General features: G+C 34.3%; 1 protein-coding gene across 2 annotated transcripts in view; it reads right to left on the reverse strand.

The window, feature by feature from the left end:
- ABCC9 (ATP binding cassette subfamily C member 9) overlaps nucleotides 1-19,301 on the reverse strand; it is a 139,574-nt gene that overhangs the window by 112,406 nt on the left and 7,867 nt on the right. For both annotated transcript variants that reach the window (XM_009180355.3, XM_003906100.4), the window contains exons 5-7: nucleotides 13,425-13,546; nucleotides 2,634-2,800; nucleotides 1,373-1,615 (exon numbers count right to left, since the gene is read on the reverse strand). In XM_009180355.3, the coding sequence (XP_009178619.1) occupies nucleotides 1,373-1,615; nucleotides 2,634-2,800; nucleotides 13,425-13,546 (532 nt within the window). The remainder of the gene's footprint in view (nucleotides 1-1,372; nucleotides 1,616-2,633; nucleotides 2,801-13,424; nucleotides 13,547-19,301) is intronic.

Genomic DNA, 19,301 nt, shown 5'->3' on the forward strand with positions numbered 1-19,301 from the left:
TTTTCATCATTTACCATAAATGCTTTGTTGATCTTGATTGAGAACAGCCAAAAACTCGTGAGCTGTTTTACCATACTCTATCTCCTTCCAGTGTGGTTGAGAATCCTAATATTTTAAATGGCAATGATATTTGCAGATGATTGCAATAGAAAACACACCTATCACTGTGGGTGGCATACATGACTATTTCGAATGATAAAAGACAAAATGAAAATACCCAAAGACTCTCTCTCATCTTTAAATTTTTTAAAACAACAATGAATACTTAGGAAAAGTGCCAAAGGAAGCCAATTTTGGCAGTCATATAGGATAATACATGGAAGAGGCAGACAATGTCCTTTTATTTAATTTAGTCTCCCATTTTGAACTATGGAAGCTAAATTTTAGTCAGTAATATAAGGCTTTAAATTTCTTAAAATTGATTATTAGTTGGTATCTATTTTACCTCTTTATATAACAAACTTATGCTTGTGAAAAGACAATAACAAAAATTTCATGAGTTATTAATATTATATGGTAATGGATTAGTTATACATGATCATTGAACTTAATTCTTACTTTCCACTTGGTGACATGTCCCAGAGAAAAGATAGTACTCACTCTATCCTTCCTCATGTATTAATTGAGCAAGTAATAAAAGTATACTTCATTGGTTCTTCCAGTCTTCCAGCCCCAATTAACATGATTCAAAAGTAGAGAGGAAAACAGATGAAGGAAATCTGCTTTGCCTTTACCATAGATATGATTTAAGCTTTGTGTCATCTTATTTTTTATTTTTTATTTTATTTATTTATTTTTTTAGGCAGAGTTTCACTCTTGTTGCCCAGGCTGGAGTGCAATGGTGCGATCTCAGCTTGCCACAACTTCCACCTCCCGGGTTCAAGCAATTCTCCTGCCTCAGCCTCCCAAGTAGCTAGAATTACAGGCATGCGCCACCATGCCCAGCTAATTTTTGTATTTTTAGTAGAGATGGGGTTTCTCCATGTTGGTCAGGCTTGTCTCGAACTCCTGACCTCAGGTGATCCACCCACCTCAGCCTCCTAAAGTGTTGGGATTACTGGCGTGAGCCATTGCGCCTGGCCTAAACTTTGTGTCTTTATATATATATATGTGTGTATATATATGTGTGTATATATGTGTGTGTGTGTATATATGTATGTATGTGTATATATGTATGTATATATGTGTATACATGTATATGTGTGTGTGTGTGTATATATATATATATATTTTTTGAGATGGAGTCTTGCTCTGTCGCCCAGGCTGGACTGCAGTAGCCCAACCTCGGCTCACTGCAAGCTCTGCCTCCTGGGTTCATGCCAATAGGACCATTCTCTGTAATTAAGTACATAGAAGACAGATGCTAAATTACCTTCTGTTCTTCATATGCATCTTTCAGGCAAACATAATTTGTTACTGCTCTCATTGCTATTGGCAATTTTCCAATTGCCTTCAGATCAATAGGCTTTTTATGAGCAGTTATAATAAGTGTGTTCATCCACCAGTATGTTGCTTTTGACAGCAAATTCACAAATGGTTGAAGAAATCTCACTCCCAGATCCTGGAGGTCTTCAGGAGGCTTTACTTTCTGAGGATTCATGAAGAATACATATCTCTGTGGCAAGAAAAATTCCACAGTATAACAATTAGTCCAATTATTTTCCACACATTAAAAGTAAAATTTCAACCTTTTCTACATTTTCATTTGACCAAAATGTATATTTTAAAGCCTCCTTCCATCCCTTTCTGAAATATTCTTTGAGATATTGCCTTCTGTTGTGACTAGATTAATTAGTTAATGCCAGAATTTTGCATGTAATCCTCTTGGGGTCAATCTGAAAGATCAGTTAACCTTTTAAAAGATAGTTTTTACTAAGAGTCAGTGTTTCATGATATCCTATGATAGGGTCAGCCAAATGAAGGTTTTTACATTGTTTAGATTTTAAAATGTGTTAACACCATTATTGAGTCTCTTGTTCTATGGTTTCCTGATGTTAACTGACTACTCTCCACATTCATTGCAGCATCTATCTTTCCACTCACCGATCAAGTTCAAAGTTCTCTGATAAAAAATGAATACTGGAAAATCTATCTCTAGTATCTCACACAACGTAACTGACAGTATTAAGTGGTGGAAAGTACAATCGATTTGCAATTACAAACCAGGTATGGGTCTTGACCATATTACTTTGGATATATAACCAAAGCTATCTCTACAAGCTTCTTCATCAGTGAAATGAGCAAACTGGATTACACTATTTTCTTTTCAGTTTTACATTTCTGAGAATGCAATATTTTGCTTAACCCAGGGGTGCTTCGAGACCAATCATGGATGATTGAACTTTCTCCTCAAAACAATTTCTTCTGTAATATAAACTGAGCATAATATCTGACACATAGCAGGCATTTGATCAATCAAGATTTGTGAATGAATAAATAGTTTCTAGGGTCACACTGAGATTTCTGAAACACTGATGGCCTGAATTCAGTGATTAGTTCAACTTTATTTTTATATTTTATAAATCAAATACGTGTATTCATCCTTGTAAATACTAATGATTTCTGGCTAACTGTAACCTTTTATATTGGGGTCTTGAATCCAAATAACTAAACAAAAGCCATTAGCTACATACCCTGACTCGAATGACATTGATCTCCACAGCCATCAAGAGCCCATTCAAGATGACCATCATGCCTGTGATGCAGAAACGCAGGTTTGATATGTCCAAACCAGACTGACAGTACTTAACCAATTTTATTGTTTTGGTAATAAAAGCCATTACCCAATACAGGAATAGGGCTGAAAAGAAAAAGACAAAAAGAGAAAGATACAATCTTTTCTGAAACTTCACTAGCATTTGAATGTAATTATGACGCTTTTTAATAACAAAGGCAATTTTATGTACGATATTTCCACATGGTTTTACTTGGTAAGAAAACAACATATATGATTTAGTGTACTTCTGGAGTTTTGAATTGAAGGAGTAATAACTTCAAAATGTTGAGTGTTTCCACCCTGACCATACACGATAGATGGGAGGATGTAAAGAGACATATAATAGGATAAACTAGACTCTTCAAAATGTACATGTAAGTCTATAAATTTTAAAAAGCAGCTTTATCTTCTGGTCTTGTTTTCAAAAAGCCTTAATTATATGAATAATTCACAAGTTGGTATCTGTGTAACCAACTTCATAGGTGTGTTGCAAACCCAAGGATATGTTTCATGGTATTACCCGGAATTATCATGGAATTCATGTATCTATGTAATTGAGTTTATGCCTTACAGATTCTTATTCAAGTAGTAAGTGACTTTTCTTAGTCAAATGATTTAAAACACCACGCCCATTCACATAGCACAAAGGACAATGATCCTATAGAGCAAACTGAGAAGTCAAGTACTCGGACCAGAAAAGTGAGGATTGCACTGCCACAGAACTACAACCAACATTTTGCAGCCAATATGAGATAGAAGCAGAGACTTTCCTAGAAATATTTTGGCAAGGATACAATCTACTTTGCACTTTGAATAAATGTCAGTACAAATGAATATGGTCTAAGAAAGAAGAAATCTAAGACACACGTAAGGCAATCCAGCTTGGACAACGTTTATCAGAACCAGAAAAGTTGAGTGATCACTTCGTTAGTGAAAAATACTGAACATTGGCATATGAACTCGATGTATATCTTCTTTTAGCTTAAATGTAGAGTCAGAATGGATTCATTAAAAAAAAAAGACCAAATTATGTGCTATCTAAAGAGATTCACCTTAAGTATTAGAAAGAGTAGATTAAAAATAAGCAGATGGGAAAGATATACAATAAAAGCAATTAAGCATAAGAAACTTGGAGTGGCTATATTAATATAAAACAAAGCCGACTTCAAGACAATTATTATCAGAAATAAAAAAGACTTTTAATAATAATAAAAGGGTCCAGATTTTAGAAAGATACATTTAAAAATAGGCATATGACCAACGAAGATTTAGAAGATGTATTAGAACACTATCAAGCACCTCATACTATTTGATATTTATAAAACTATTTGAGATTTGGTACTCTAAAAATACTTCTAACATCTTCAGATTGTACCTACTTATTAACTGAATATGGTACTGGTATAAGTTATATGTTTAGTCAGAAAACAAAGAGAAATGAACTTGAAATAACAGAAATCATATAGAGTATATTTTCTGACCACAATAAAATTAAATTTAAAAAATCAAGAACAGTCAGACTATTGATTTTTTATTGCTACTTAACAAACTATAACAAACTGAGCAGCTTAAAACTGCACACATTTATTATCTCACAGTTTCTAGGATTCAGGACTTTGAGTCAGGGTCAATTGGGTTCTCTATTCCAGGCTCTCACGAGGCTGGGTTCTCTGCCCCAGGTTCTCACCAGGTTCTAGGTATTGACTGGGTCTGCTGGCTCAATAAAGACTCTACTGATTTGAGACCTTCCTCCATGCTATACGCTATTGGCTAGAACCCAGGCACAGGTCCTACTCACACTCAAGGCAACAGAGTCATAAAGGGCAGGAACATCAGGCAGAGAGATAACAAAGTAACCTTTGATCTTTTCACACAGTAAGATATCTAAAAGTTTCTAAATATTTGGAAATTAAACAACACATTACTAATAATCCACATGTTAAAGAAGAAATCACTAAAGAAGTCAGATAATATTAAAATACATTATAATAAAAATACTACATATTTAAAATTCAAGAAGTACAACTAAAATAAGACTCAGAGGAAAATTTATAGCTTTACATATTCATTTTACAATATAAGGTTTGAAACTGCATATCGACCTTAGAAGCTCAGGAAAGAAAAAAAGGACCAAAAAAAGATGAAAACAATAGAGATGAATAGAAAGCAATAAAATAGAAAAATGAACAATTGATAAAATGAACAAACTCAATATTGTCACTCTTTGAAAAGACTAATACAATTGATAAGTCCCTAGCTAGACAGTTCAAGAAAAGAAGAACACAAAAACCAATACTAGGAATGAAAGAGGCACTATCCCTACATACCCTACATACTTTAAAAGGGGAATCAGGAAATATCATGATTCTGATATTTGATCCAAAATATGATGACAATGATCCAAAAACTTACATGAAATGGAAAATTACTTCAAAATGTACCTTATGAAAACTAACATAAAAAGAAGTAGATACTCTGAAAAGTTTATATAGTCACTAAGGAAATTAGACAACATATTTACTAAATTATAATAAAATTTAGACCTAAAATTTTACTAGATATAAAAAAGTATTAGATATAACACTCTGTCTAATAGAGAAATAAATTTATAATTTTAAATCCTCCCTTAGTCCAAATTCCAGGTTCATACGACTTCACTAGTGATTTCTATTCAACATTTAAGAAAGAGATAAAATTAACCTTATAAAAAGTCTTTCAGAAAAATAGAAAACACTTTCCAACTCATTTTATGAAGGCAGTTTAATGCAGCATGTATAAGCCTGAAAAAAGGAATTACAAGAAAATAACAGATGAATATTCTTCATTGCACAGATGTAAAAAGCCTTAAAAAATAAAATACAGTGATACCAAGTTGGCATAATATATTATGACTACGTGTGGTTCTTCTCAGAAATGCATTGTTACTTTATTTGAAAAATAGATCAATGCAATTTAGCACACTAACAGAAATACAATTTTCTTAATGGATATAGGAACAAAACTTTAACAAAATTCAACACCCATTCAAGACTTTAATCACACCCTGAGTAAGCTTTAAATAAAAGAAAACTTACTAGGCAAATAAAGGTCCACTATGAAAAACCTATAACCAACATTACAATTAACTATGAAAGACTGACCATTTTCCCCTAAAATCAGGAACCAGACAGGATTTCAGTCTTACGTCTATTTGGCATTTTACTGGACATCTTAACTACAGCAATATGACAAGAAAAAAAAAAAGAAAAAAGAAGGCATAAAGAAGGTTGAAAACAAATAGGTGTCTCTATTTGCAGATGGCATGTTTGTTTATATAGAAAATTTTAGAGAATGTACAAAGCAATAACTAAAAGTAATAAGTGAATTTCTAACACTGCAAGACACAAAGTCAATATAGAAAATCATTTTCTCTTATTTTATTTTTTATTTGTAGGTATATATTTATGGGTTACATAAAATGTTTTGATACAGGTATACAATGAGTAATAATCACATCAGAGTAAATATGGCATTGATCATCTCAAGCATTTATCCTTTCTGTTAAAAATAATCCAATTGTACCCTTTTAGTTCTTTTTTAAATGTACAACTAAATTATTATTGACTGTAGTCACCCTGTTGTGCTATCAAATACTAGGTCTCATTCATTCTTCCTAATTTTTGTCTCCTTTAAACATCCCCATTTGCCTCTCCCAGCACCCCACTACCCTTCCCAGTCTCTGGTATCCATCTTTCTACTCTCTGTCCCCATGAGTTCAATTGTTTTGATTTCAACTTATTTGATTCCCACAAATAAGTGAAAATATGAGACGTCTGTCTTTCTGTGCCTGTCTTATTTCACTTAAACAATGACCTCAAGTTCCATCCATGCGGTTACAAATGACAGGATCTTATTCTTATTTTATGGCTAAATAGTACTCCATTGTGGTATATGTATCACAGTTTCTTTATCCATTCGTCTGTTTATGGACACTTAGGTTGCTTCAAAATCTTAGCTATTGTGAACAGTGTTGCAACACATGGGAGTGCAGATATCTATTCAATATACTGATTTCCTTTCTTTTGGGTATGTACCTAGGAGTGGGGTTGCTGAATTGTATGGTGGCTCAACTTTTTGTTTTTTAAGGAACCTCCAAACTGCTCTTCATAGTGGTTGTACTAATTTACGTTTTCACCAATAGTGTACAAGGGTTTCCTTTTCTCCTCATTCTTGCCAGCATTACTTATTGCCTGACTTTTGCATACAAGCCATTTTAACTGGAGTGAGATGATATTTCATTGTAGTTTTGATATACATTTCTCCAATGGTCAGTGATATTGAGTACCTTTTCATATACCTGTTTGCCATTTGTATGTCTTCTTTTGACAAATATCTATTTGGATATTTTGCCCATTTTTTATTGGATTCTTAGTTTTTGTTCCTGTAGAGTTGTTTGAGCTCCTTATATATTCTGTTCATTAATCCCTTGCCAGACAGGCAGTTTGCAAATATTTTCTCCCATTCTGTAGATTGTCTCTTTACTTTGTTGACATTTCCCTTTGCTGTGCAGAAGCTTTCTAACTTGATGTGATCCCATTTGTTCATTATTGCTCTGGTTGACTGTGCTTGAGGGGTATTGCTCAAGAAATCTTTGCCCAGTCCAATGTCCTGGAGAGTTTCCTAATATTTTCTTGTAGTAGTTTCACAGTTTGAGGTTTTAGATTTAAGTATTTAATCTATTTTGATTTTGTTTTTGTACATGGTGAGAGACAAGGGTCTAGTTTTGTTCTTCTGCATATGGATATCCAGTTTTCCCAGAACCATTTACTGAAGCGACTGTCCTTTCTCCAGTGTATGTTCTTAGCGCTTTTTAAAAAATAACTTCACGATAGATGTATGGATTTATCTCTGGATTCTATATTCTGTTCCATTTCTCTATGTGTCTGTTTTTATGGCAGTACAATGCCATTTTGATTACTACTTCTCTGTAGTATGAAATCAGGTAATGTGATTCCTCTATTTTTGTACTATTTGCTTAGGATAGCTTTGACTATTCTAGGTCTTTTGTGGCTGCCTATAAATTTTAGGATTGTTTTTTCTATTTCTGTGAAAAATGTCGTTGGTATTTTGACAGGGATTGCATTAAATCTGTAGATTGCTTTGAGTAGTAAGGGCATTTTAACAATGCCATTTGTATGTCTTCTTTTGACAAATGTCTATTTAGATCTTTTGCCCCTTTTCTATTGGATTATTAGTTTTTTTCCTATAGAGTGATTTGCATCCTATAGAGTTGTTTTACTCAATATTTAATTGCATTTCACATAATGGAAGAAACAATTGAAAAATGAAATATGAAATAAATTTCACATGCAATAAAAGAAGGAAAACAAAGAAAAATACTTGAAATAAAGTTAACAAAACATGAAAGACCTCTACACTGAAAACTACAAAACATTGCAAAGGGAAACAAAAGACCTAAATAAATGAAGAATGCGTTGTGAAACCCAATAGTGTGAAGATGCCAGTTATCTCCCAAATTGTTTTATAAATTCGATGCAATCCCCATAATGGTCCCATCATGCTTTTTTTTTTTTTTTTTTTTTTTTTTTTTTTTTTTTTTAAATAGAAATTGTAAACCTGGTTGAACTAGTTTACAATCCCACCAACAGTGTAAAAGTGTTCCTATTTCTCCACATCCTCTCCAGCACCTGTTGTTTCCTGACTTTTTAATGATCGCCATTCTAACTGGTGTGAGATGGTATCTCATTGTGGTTTTGATTTGCATTTCTCTGATGGCCAGTGATAATGAGCATTTTTTCATGTGTCTGTTGGCTGTATGAATGTCTTCTTTTGAGAAATGTCTGTTCATATCCTTTGCCCACTTTTTGATGGGGTTGTTTGTTTTTTTCTTGTAAATTTGTTTGAGTTCGTTGTAGGTTCTGGATATTAGCCCTTGTCAGATGAGTAGATGGCAAAAATTTTCTCCCATTCTGTAGGTTGCCTGTTCACTCTGATGGTAGTTTCTTTTGCTGTGCAGAAGCTCTTTAGTTTAATGAGATCCCATTTGTCAATTTTGGCTTTTGCTGCCATTGCTTTTGGTATTTTAGACATGAAGTCTTTGCCCATGCCTATGTCCTGAATGGTACTACCTAGGTTTTCCTCTAGGGTTTTTATGGTATTAGGTCTAACATTTAAGTCTCTAATCCATCTTGAATTAATTTTCGTATAAGGAGCAAGGAAAGGATCCAGTTTCAGCTTTCTACTTATGGCTAGCCAATTTTCCCAGCACCATTTATTCAATAGGGAATCCTTTCCCTATTTCTTGTTTCTCTCAGGTTTGTCAAAGATCAGATGGCTGTAGATGTGTGGTATTATTTCTGAGGACTCTGTTCTGTTCCATTGGTCTATATCTCTGTTTTGGTACCAGTACCATGCTGTTTTGGTTACTGTAGCCTTGTAGTATAGTTTGAAGTCAGGTAGCGTGATGCCTCCAGCTTTGTTCTTTTGACTTAGCATTGTCTTGGAGATGTGGGCTCTTTTTTGGTTCCATATGAACTTTAAAGCAGTTTTTTCCAATTCTGTGAAGAAACTCATTGGTAGCTTGATGGGGATGGCATTGAATCTATAAATGACCTTGGGCAGTATGGCCATTTTCACGATATTGATTCTTCCTATCCATGAGCATGGTATGTTCTTCCATTTGTTTGTGTCCTCTTTTATTTCACTGAGCAGTGGTTTGTAGTTCTCCTTGAAGAGGTCCTTTACATCCCTTGTAAGTTGGATTCCTAGGTATTTTATTCTCTTTGAAGCAATTGTGAATGGAAGTTCATTCATGATTTGGCTCTCTGTTTGTCTGTTACTGGTGTATACGAATGCTTGTGATTTTTGCACATTAATTTTGTATCCTGAGACTTTGCTGACAGTATGGCGATTCCTCAAGGATCTAGAACTAGAAGTACCATATGACCCAGCCATCCCATTACTGGGTATATACCCAAAGGATTATAAATCATGCTGCTATAAAGACACATGCACACGTATGTTTATTGCGGCACTATTCACAATAGCAAAGACTTGGAATCAACCCAAATGTCCATCAGTGACAGACTGGATTAAGAAAATGTGGCACATATACACCATGGAATACTATGCAGCCATAAAAAAGGATGAGTTTGTGTCCTTTGTAGGGACATGGATGCAGCTGGAAACCATCATTCTTAGCAAACTATCACAAGAACAGAAAACCAAACACCGCATGTTCTCACTCATAGGTGGGAACTGAACAATGAGATCACTTGGACTCGGGAAGGGGAACATCACACACCGGGGCCTATCATGGGGAGGGGGGAGGGGGGAGAGGGGAGGGATTGCATTGGGAGTTATACCTGATGTAAATGACGAGTTGATGGGTGCTGATGAGTTGATGGGTGCAGCACAGCAACATGGCACAAGTATACATATGTAACAAACCTGCACGTTATGCACATGGACCCTAGAACTTAAAGTATAATAATAATAAAAAATAAATTAAAAAAAAAAAAAGAAATTGTAAACCTGATTCTAAACTGTATATAGAAACCCAAAAGAACTAGAATAGCCAAAGCAAACTTCGGAGAAAAACAAAGAAAATGCTGTGTGACTTATAATTTATGACTTAAAGAACTCCAGAGCAAGAGAAAATGTTAGTGGCATAAAAATCTATGAATACATCAAAGAAACAGTAAATAGAGCAAAAATAGATTAAACAGTCATTTGATTTAATTTTTTTTTACAGAAGTGCCAATGCAATCTTGTGAGAAACGGAAAGTGTATCCCACAAATGGTGCTGGGACACACTGATAATCACTTGGAAAAAAAAAAAGAAGAACTTTGACACCTACCTTACATCATATACACAATTAATTTAAAATGAATCATAGTCCTAAAAATAAAAATGGAAACCATAAAACATCTAAAAGCAAACAGGAGAATAGGAGGAAAACATATTTAGAGGCAAGACAAAGATGTCTTAAGACACAGAAAGCAGTAACTTAAGACTAGAAGAAATGATAAATTATACTGTATCAAAGTTAAAAATCTTCTGCTCATTCAAAGACCCTATTAAATAAATGAATATGTATGCCACAGACTAGAAGGAAAACATTCTCAAAACACGTAACTGATGACATACTAATATCTAGTATGTGCAAAATATTCCTACAACTCAATAATAAAAGTGCAACCCAATGAAACATGGGCAAAAGATATGAATAGCCACATCCCAAAGATTAAAAATGGCCAATAAACTCATCAAAAAGTGTTCAACATAATTAGCCATCAGATAAATGCAAATTAAAACCACAATGTGTTACCAGTAAACACCCACTAGCATGACTAAATTAGAAAGACCAAGATCACCAAATGATGAACACGTGGAACTGGAACTCCTACACCTTGTTAGTGAGTATAAAAAAACGATACAACCATTTTGGGAAAAGATGTCAGTTTCTTAAAATATGAACATTTACCCACTTATCCTATGACCCAGAGATTTCATTCTTAGGTATTTACCTAAGAGAAACAAATGCATATAGCCACAAAATACTTGTTAAGAATGTTGATAGCAGCTTTTATTCTCATGATGGCTAAAACCTGGAAATAGTACAGATGTCTATTAACAAGTGATTGAAAAACTATGATGATATAGTTATAGAATGAAATACAGCAATTATAAGAACAAAATATTGATCTATGCTACATCACTGATGAGCATCAAAAAATCATGCTTAGAAAAAGAAGCCTTACTTAAAAGTCTATACTGTGTCATTCAATTTACATGAAGTTCTAGAACAGGCAAACCTAATCCATGGTGGGAGTAAAAATCAGAACAGATATTGCCTCTGTAAAGGTGAAATTGAGTATAAGAAAATTTGCATGGATGATAGTTATGTCATGGTAGGGTTATATAGGTACATGCATTTAGCAAATTAAGATCGCTGTGTTTCACGTATATGAATTTTGTCTCACAAAAAGATATGCATGAAGCATTCAGAGGTAATGTATACTGATATCTACAACTTACTTTAAAAGGCATCAAAACTAAGATGGAGAGAGGTATGAATAGAAGGATGAAAAGATGTAGATATGTGATAAAACAAAGAGAACAAATGTAATTTGAAGAATTCATGTGTTGGGTAAATGGGAATTCACATGATTCTTTCAACTTTCTGTACATTTGGTGATTTTCATAATGAAATGTTGAGACAAAATTACTACTTTGTGGTCTTAAAATCAGAAACTTTCTTAGGTTCAAATTTTTCTCTGTTAAAATAACAAGAAATATTATACTTTATCCCCGTGTCTTTCCAGCAATATGATCAAATTGTGCTGTCTTGCACCTACATAACAATAATAGGCCTCTTCCGATTGCATTTCCTTCAAAACATTATTAATACCTAAATTCCTTTCTAGTTACAACATTTTTTATTACCATCAACTTTTCAAAAATGTATATTTAGCTTATTAAATTCTCAGTTTTATATATTTTTTGCAGCTACCTGTTGGAAATTTCTTTTTTCTTTTTTTTTGGCATTTTCAGACTTCTGCAATAGTGTCTGCCTCCCATTTCGTACAAAAGACCTTTCTATTAAGATAATTCAAAATTTGACAGCCTTTTAAATTAATATGTAACCCTCTGTACCTTTTTTATTAGATTGCCTTTAACAATCATATAATGTGACACATAATAGAATAATCAGTATTTTTCATGCATCCATTTTCAATTTTAGTGTACTCAGGATGAATGAATAAAATACTGTGTATGTGTTTTCATTATTTCTTCTCCTAATTTCTATATCATTAGTCAACATCATTTTCATTATACAACAACCAAATAAAATGAGAAACAGTAAGCATCATTCACACAAAGACATGATTCAAACTACAATTTCAGGAGGTTCATAGCCCATCTATGATCCTTGTTCCATACCTTTATCTCTTTAAGAAAGAAAGTATACTCCAAGGAATACAGTGACGGGTCAGAGTATTGAACATAACTAATATAGGTGAGTTACATAATTTTGACCCAAGGCAAAAATAAAATTAGGAATATTTTAGATAGCCTTTGATTTCCACAGAACAAGGAGGCAAGAGAGGCAAATAAAACAATTGTAGTCACAATGCAGGTGTGAAAGGCTATGATTTAAAGGCAGCTGCTCCTCAGGACAGCATACTCTTCATTATGCTATGATACATAGTCTGCTACATAGTAATTTTAGGAAAATGTGGCATTCCCACAGCATCAGCGAGAGGACACTGGGAAAATGTCCTTGGACTCCAAGCCAGAGGCAGAAACACCTGGAACTAGAGGAGATGACTTGTTCACAGGGCAGCATGGTGCAGCAGCTCCTCACAAGAGCTCTGATTCTTAAAATACAACTTCTATAAGCCAGAAGGCCAGCACATTCCCTCCACTTTCCTCCCCCGCTACATACAGACACACCACAGAGAGTGTTTATTGCAAAAGAAATGACCTGGGGGTATGGAATTTTCGCAGCCTAGAGCAACTCAGCTTATCTTCAACCCCACATTTACTGGGCAGCTACAGGAGAATTAATCACTGTGGTTTTCCCATACTTTCTACTCCCCACACATTCTGATAGTATTTACTCTGAGGAAAAAGAAAAACAACCTTTGGGGGAAAAAAAACAATAGCTCTTTAATGAGAAACAACAAAAGTGATCATACTTACCTAAAAGTAATTTAGGAAAATTTGATGTTTCGATATTATGATAATACACTATTGATGTTGTAGTGGCAACGAATCCCATCACGGCCGGCATAAAGAGGTGGAGGTGCCTTGATTCCCGTCGCCTACAAAGAACAGTACAAAGTCAATGCCTAAAGCTGATGGTTCCAGATAACTTCCCATTTTTTCCCAATTTTTTCATAAGAACTCTCTCTTGGCAATAAGATGTTTAAAATACAGAATGCAATAGTAGTTTCCAAGATAATACATAAGGGAAGAATATATTGAAAGACATAGTTCTGCGGAAAGGATGTATCTTAACATGAAGGGTCAAGTAAATAACCAAACTATACCTTAAAATGCTTACAACAAAAGCAAATGTATAGCTACTCCTATACTGTAGGGCAGAGCTGCTGAAATAATTTAACAACTAAAGCAAGTGAAAACAGTTAACTCAATCTGAACTCCAATGTGGGTGAAAAGTGTGTTTGTTCCTTTGACAGCACTCCCAACTTAATAGTCTTCAGTGATTTCTCCATTCTCATTAATTTAGTCAATGCATCTGTGATTGCTGGTCCAGATACTGTATTAGGTTCTTGGATGCAACAATGAAGAAAACAAAATGTAACATCTGTAGTCAAAGAAAAAATCTAGTATACTGAGGATACCAATAGCAAATAGGAAATTACAACACAGCTGAAGGGACAGTGTGAAAACACAGTTTGCACGTCTGGGACAGAGAAAGCTTTGAGAAGGAAGTGACTTCCAAACTGACACTTTCAGAATGAGGAATGGCTACTCAGAGGAAGAAGAGAGGAAGACAGTTTCAGGCAGAGGGGCCAGTGTGTTCAAGGGTATTGCAAGCAATTCAGCATGACTGCAAGGAGAATAGACTTCACTCTGAAGGCAACAGAGATCACCAGGCGAACCAGCGGTTCCAGACCAGATGAGTATAGTGGACAGCCCTCAACTCCATTGGCATTAATAATGCCACAGAGTAAAACATTTTGTTTTTCTCAAATTACTTGAAGATATTAGTACATAAATGGTATAGAGAACAGAGTGACTATACCACTTTCTCTGGGGGAAAGGAGAACACTGAGAAGGTCATTCCAGGAGAGGCATGGTTGACAATGGGAACTGAAATAGGAAAAAGAATCCACTGGTCAGGAAAAGGGTCATTTCAAAAAAGGAACAGAATGGGCAAGTACACAGAAGCATGAAACAATTCAACATGTTCAAAATTCCAAGTATTTCAATATTCTTGAAACGGAACGTTTAAGATAGAATGCATCATGGAAGGCTTTGTATGCCATGGTAAGAGGCTGGCATCTCAACCTATGGAAAACTGAAACACTTGAATAGTAAGTGGTATAATCAGATTTGTTTTAAATGGATAATTCTAGCAATCATGTGGATAAGAAAGTTGGTTGGTAATACATGAGTTTGTAGTGGAGGGAGTGAAATGGAAGGAAGAAAAGCAGTTAGGAAGCTATGGGTATAAAGTCGTGTGACAGATGATAAAGGTTTGACTTCAGCTTTGGCAGCAGTAACACGGAGGAAATAATACATTTGGAAAAAGGTTGATTGTTAAAATGGGCAGGAGTTTACCAGCATTAGGGTATGAGGGTGATGGCAGTAGAGAAGTAGAAGATAATTCCTAGGGTGTCCGTGTGGATGACTGTGTGACCAAATAAGATTTTAAGAGGATGAGCAGATTGGAAAGAGGAACTAACAAGTTTCACTAGACATTTATGGATTGTGAAGGTGTCTAATAAGGAGGAAAATGGAATTGTAAGTGTCTGTAGAGATTTGGAACATGGTCAGTGATATAATTTGGAATCATTAATATAGACATGGTAATAAAAATGTCAGAGTAGTAGGGTAGCACTTAAAAACCACCTACCATCTCCCGTAAATAGATCAAAATCATCAGAGGAAAAAATAGATAACTATTTTGTCAGCACAGAAATTAGGAAATGCTTCTAATATTCTCTGACTATTGAATCAAAGAAAGAATCCGGCTGAACGTGGTGGTTTACGCCTGTAATCCCCACAGTTAGCAAGCCTGAGGCGGGCGATCACTTGAGGCCAGGAGTTTGAGACCAACCTGGGCAACATAGTAAAACTCTATCTCTATTAAACATACAAAAATGAGCTGTGTGTGGTGCCGCATGCCTGTGACCCCAGCTACTCGGGGGGCTGAGGCAGGAGGATTGCTTGGACACGGGAGGCAGACTTGGCAGTGAACCAAGATCCCACGGCTGCACTCCAGCCTGGGCAACAGAGCAAGACTCTGTCTCAAAATAAGAGGAAAGGAGAGGAGAGGAGAAGGGAGGGGACAGGAGGGGTAGGGAGGGGAGGGGAGGGGAGGGGAGGGGAGGAAGGAAAAGAAAAGAAGAAAAGAAAATAAAAAAGAAAAGAAAAGAGAAGAGGAGAGAAGAGGGAGGGAGGAAGGAAACCAAAATTCACTTACTAATATTATTTAGGAAATTTTAAAGTGAGAACACTCCCTATCCAATCCTGTAAAATGTGGTCACAACCATACTCATAAGAAAGTTTATAACCTTAAACAGGTTCAATAAGAAATAATTATAATAAATAAATTAAAAAGTCAACTTAAGATTTTAGAAAAAGAATGACAAACCATTATTAAGGGAAACAATAACAAAGAATTAACAAAGATAACAGCAGCTACAATAAAGTTTTGTACTTATTGTGGCACACCTTTATTAGGGATTTAACATGTCTTTTAACTATGCTAGTATTTTTATAAGACTGCTGTTATTTTGTTAGTTTCTGTTTACAAAGCTGCATAGGTTTTGAATGGTACTCCAATGCTATTTTTTTCCCTTCAGCTATGTTCTTTTCAGAGTATGAGTTGCAGACCTCGATGGCTTGGTAGGAGCGCATATGTCCCATTACAGCAGAAAATCCTTAGTCAGAATGTTGGAAATAAATTTTTTAAGTATTATATTGCGAAGGTCAAATAAATCACTTCAAAAGAAAGAAAATGACAAAAATAAAAACCTAATAAAAACACAGTAATGAAGATTTTAATACACTGCTTTTAGAATTTGACAGATTAAATAGTACAAAAACAAGCAACATACAGAACTTCGGTAATACAATCAGTAAACGCAATAAAATTGTGTCTCCTACAAAGTGTATATATTACTTTCTAATACTCACTAAATATTTATAAAATAATCAAGTATTTGACTATAATAAAAATGTTAATAAACTGCAAAGAGTAATCATTTTACAAACTACATGCTTTAATAATAAACCAATCAAATTAAGCAAAAGAGCAATCTGAAAAGGATTCCTAAACCTAGGAGAGTATCTAAACTGCAATCAAAGGTGGAAATATAAAGGAGAACAAAAGACTGTGCAGAATAAAGGATGTTCCAAAAGAAAAATTACTAGCTTTAAATGTTTGTATTACTAAAAAGCAAAATCAAATATTCTATTAAGAAAGCCTTTTGCATTGTTTTTCTAATTGTAATGAGCATTTGTCATATATTAAGTAAATAATTCATAAGGGTTTTACTTAAAAAAAGGAAAGATGGAATGATCAGCAGTGTCATAAGTAACAATTACGATAAAGACAAAAGAGTCTCCATTAGTTGTCATTAATAATCATGAGGATTCTTACAGAAGCAGTTTCCAGAACAAGATGGGGCAAGAGAAAAAGCAAAACTAAATGTTTGGATTTAGATGTAACTAGACGATGACATTTCGAAACGCCTGGATAAAAAGGGTAAGGATAAGTCTATACCTAAAGAGTAGAAGAGCATAGCACAGAATCAAGGGTATATTTTTACCTGTTTTTAGGACCTCTTTTATCATGACCATTACAAATAAGTTTCTACCATTAGAATATATCATTATTATTATTCGTTCAGTCTGTGTTTTCTGAGGACCTGACTAAATCAACCAGAGGAGTTCTCCTTGTCCACATGATGTCAAGTTCCAAAAAAATATTGGATGATCTATCTTCTACTTTATACATACACATATAAACAGATACAGTAGCCTAAATGCTAAAGAAATTAAAAAATTAAGCCTAGAATTGGCTATGCTAGAATAAACATACCAGAATTTTAAACAGTTACCAATAAGATAATATCCAATTAAGCTTCTAAATGCCTGGAGGGATGGCATCTATTAGAGTCTCTAATTTTTCTTAAGACACCCAGATATCTGCAAAAAAATCCTTATAAAACATTACAAAATAGTTGGTTCCATGACAAAAGCTTAGGAGCTTCATTCCTTGTTAATTGCAACAGAAAACATAAACAGATGTCAGGGACGTTCCCATTCGATAAGAAGAAAATAAATTTTAGAATTTTCCTATCAAAAAATTTAAAGGCCTTCTAATATTAATTCCTCAATGAAAGGTACACCATTTAGCATAATTTGATAATCAAAAATTTCCTATTCTTGAGTTTATTTTGTTACTGTATAAGAAAAATATTTTCACCAGATTATGTTCAAGTTTATAAATATAATTCATTATATTTTAACTGCCTAATACTATTATTAGTATAACCTAATGTTATTCTTATTTTATAAAAATAACAAAATTCCTTTAAAAATGCGAATTTTCAAAACTATAAAACCCTGGAAGACAACCTAGGCAATACCATTCAGGACATAGGTATGAACAAAGATTCCATGATAAAGATGCCAAAAACAATCGCAACAAAAGCAAAAATTGACAAATGGGATCTAATTAAACTAAAGAGCTCCTGCACAGCAAAAGAAACTATCAACAGAGTAAAAAGACAAATGGGAGAAATGGTTTGCAAACTATGCATCCAACAAAGATGTAATATCCAGCATCTATAAGGAACTAAATAAATTTACAAGAAAAAAACAAACAACAACATATAAAAGTGGGCAAAGGACATGAACAGACACTTTTCAAAAGAAGACACATACGTGGCCAACAATCATATGAAAACAAAGCTCAACATCATTGATCATTAGAGAAATGCAAATAAAAATCACAATGAGATACCATCTCACACCAGTCAAATGGCGACAATTAAGAAGTCAAAAAATAACAGATGTTGGTGAGATTGTGGAGAAAATGGAATACTTATACACTGTTTGTTGGAATGCAAATTAGGTTAGCCATTGTAGAAGACAGTGAGATGATTCCTCAAAGACCAAAAAACAAAAATACCATTTGATCCAGCAATCTCATTATTGGGTAATGGGACTATAAATCATTCTATTATAAAGACACATACATGCGTGCATATGTTCATTGCAGCACTATTCACAATAGCAAAGGCATGGAATCAACCTAAAAGTCCATCAGTGATAGACTGCATAAAGAAAATGTGGTACGTATACACTATGGAATACTATGCAGCCAGAAAAAATCGACAACATCATATCCTTTGCAGGGACACGGATGGAGCTGGAGGCCATTATTCTTAGCAAACTAACACAGGAACAGAAAACCAAATGCCACATGTTCTCACTTATAAGTGGGAGCTAAATGATGAGAACACATGGACACAGGGAAACAACACACACTGGGGCTTTTTGGAGAGTGGAGGGTGGGGGGATGGAGAGGATCAGGAAAAACAACTAATGGGTACTAGGATTAATACCTGGGTGATGAAATAATCTGTACAACAAACCTCTGTGATGCAAGTTTACCTGTATAATAAACATGCACTTGTACCCCTGAACTTAAAATAAAAGTTTAAAAAAATGGATTTTATTACAAATCTTGATTTTAAAACAGTTTGTGCTTTGCATCAATTTATAGCTCTATCCTCACTGATTCTCAGACTCATTCATCCTGACTCATCTATCTTTGCTTCTTTAAAAAATAAATGGAAACATCTGAGAAATGAT

Source organism: Papio anubis, chromosome 9 (assembly GCF_008728515.1).
Source record: "Papio anubis isolate 15944 chromosome 9, Panubis1.0, whole genome shotgun sequence".
Lineage (NCBI taxonomy): Eukaryota > Metazoa > Chordata > Mammalia > Primates > Cercopithecidae > Papio > Papio anubis.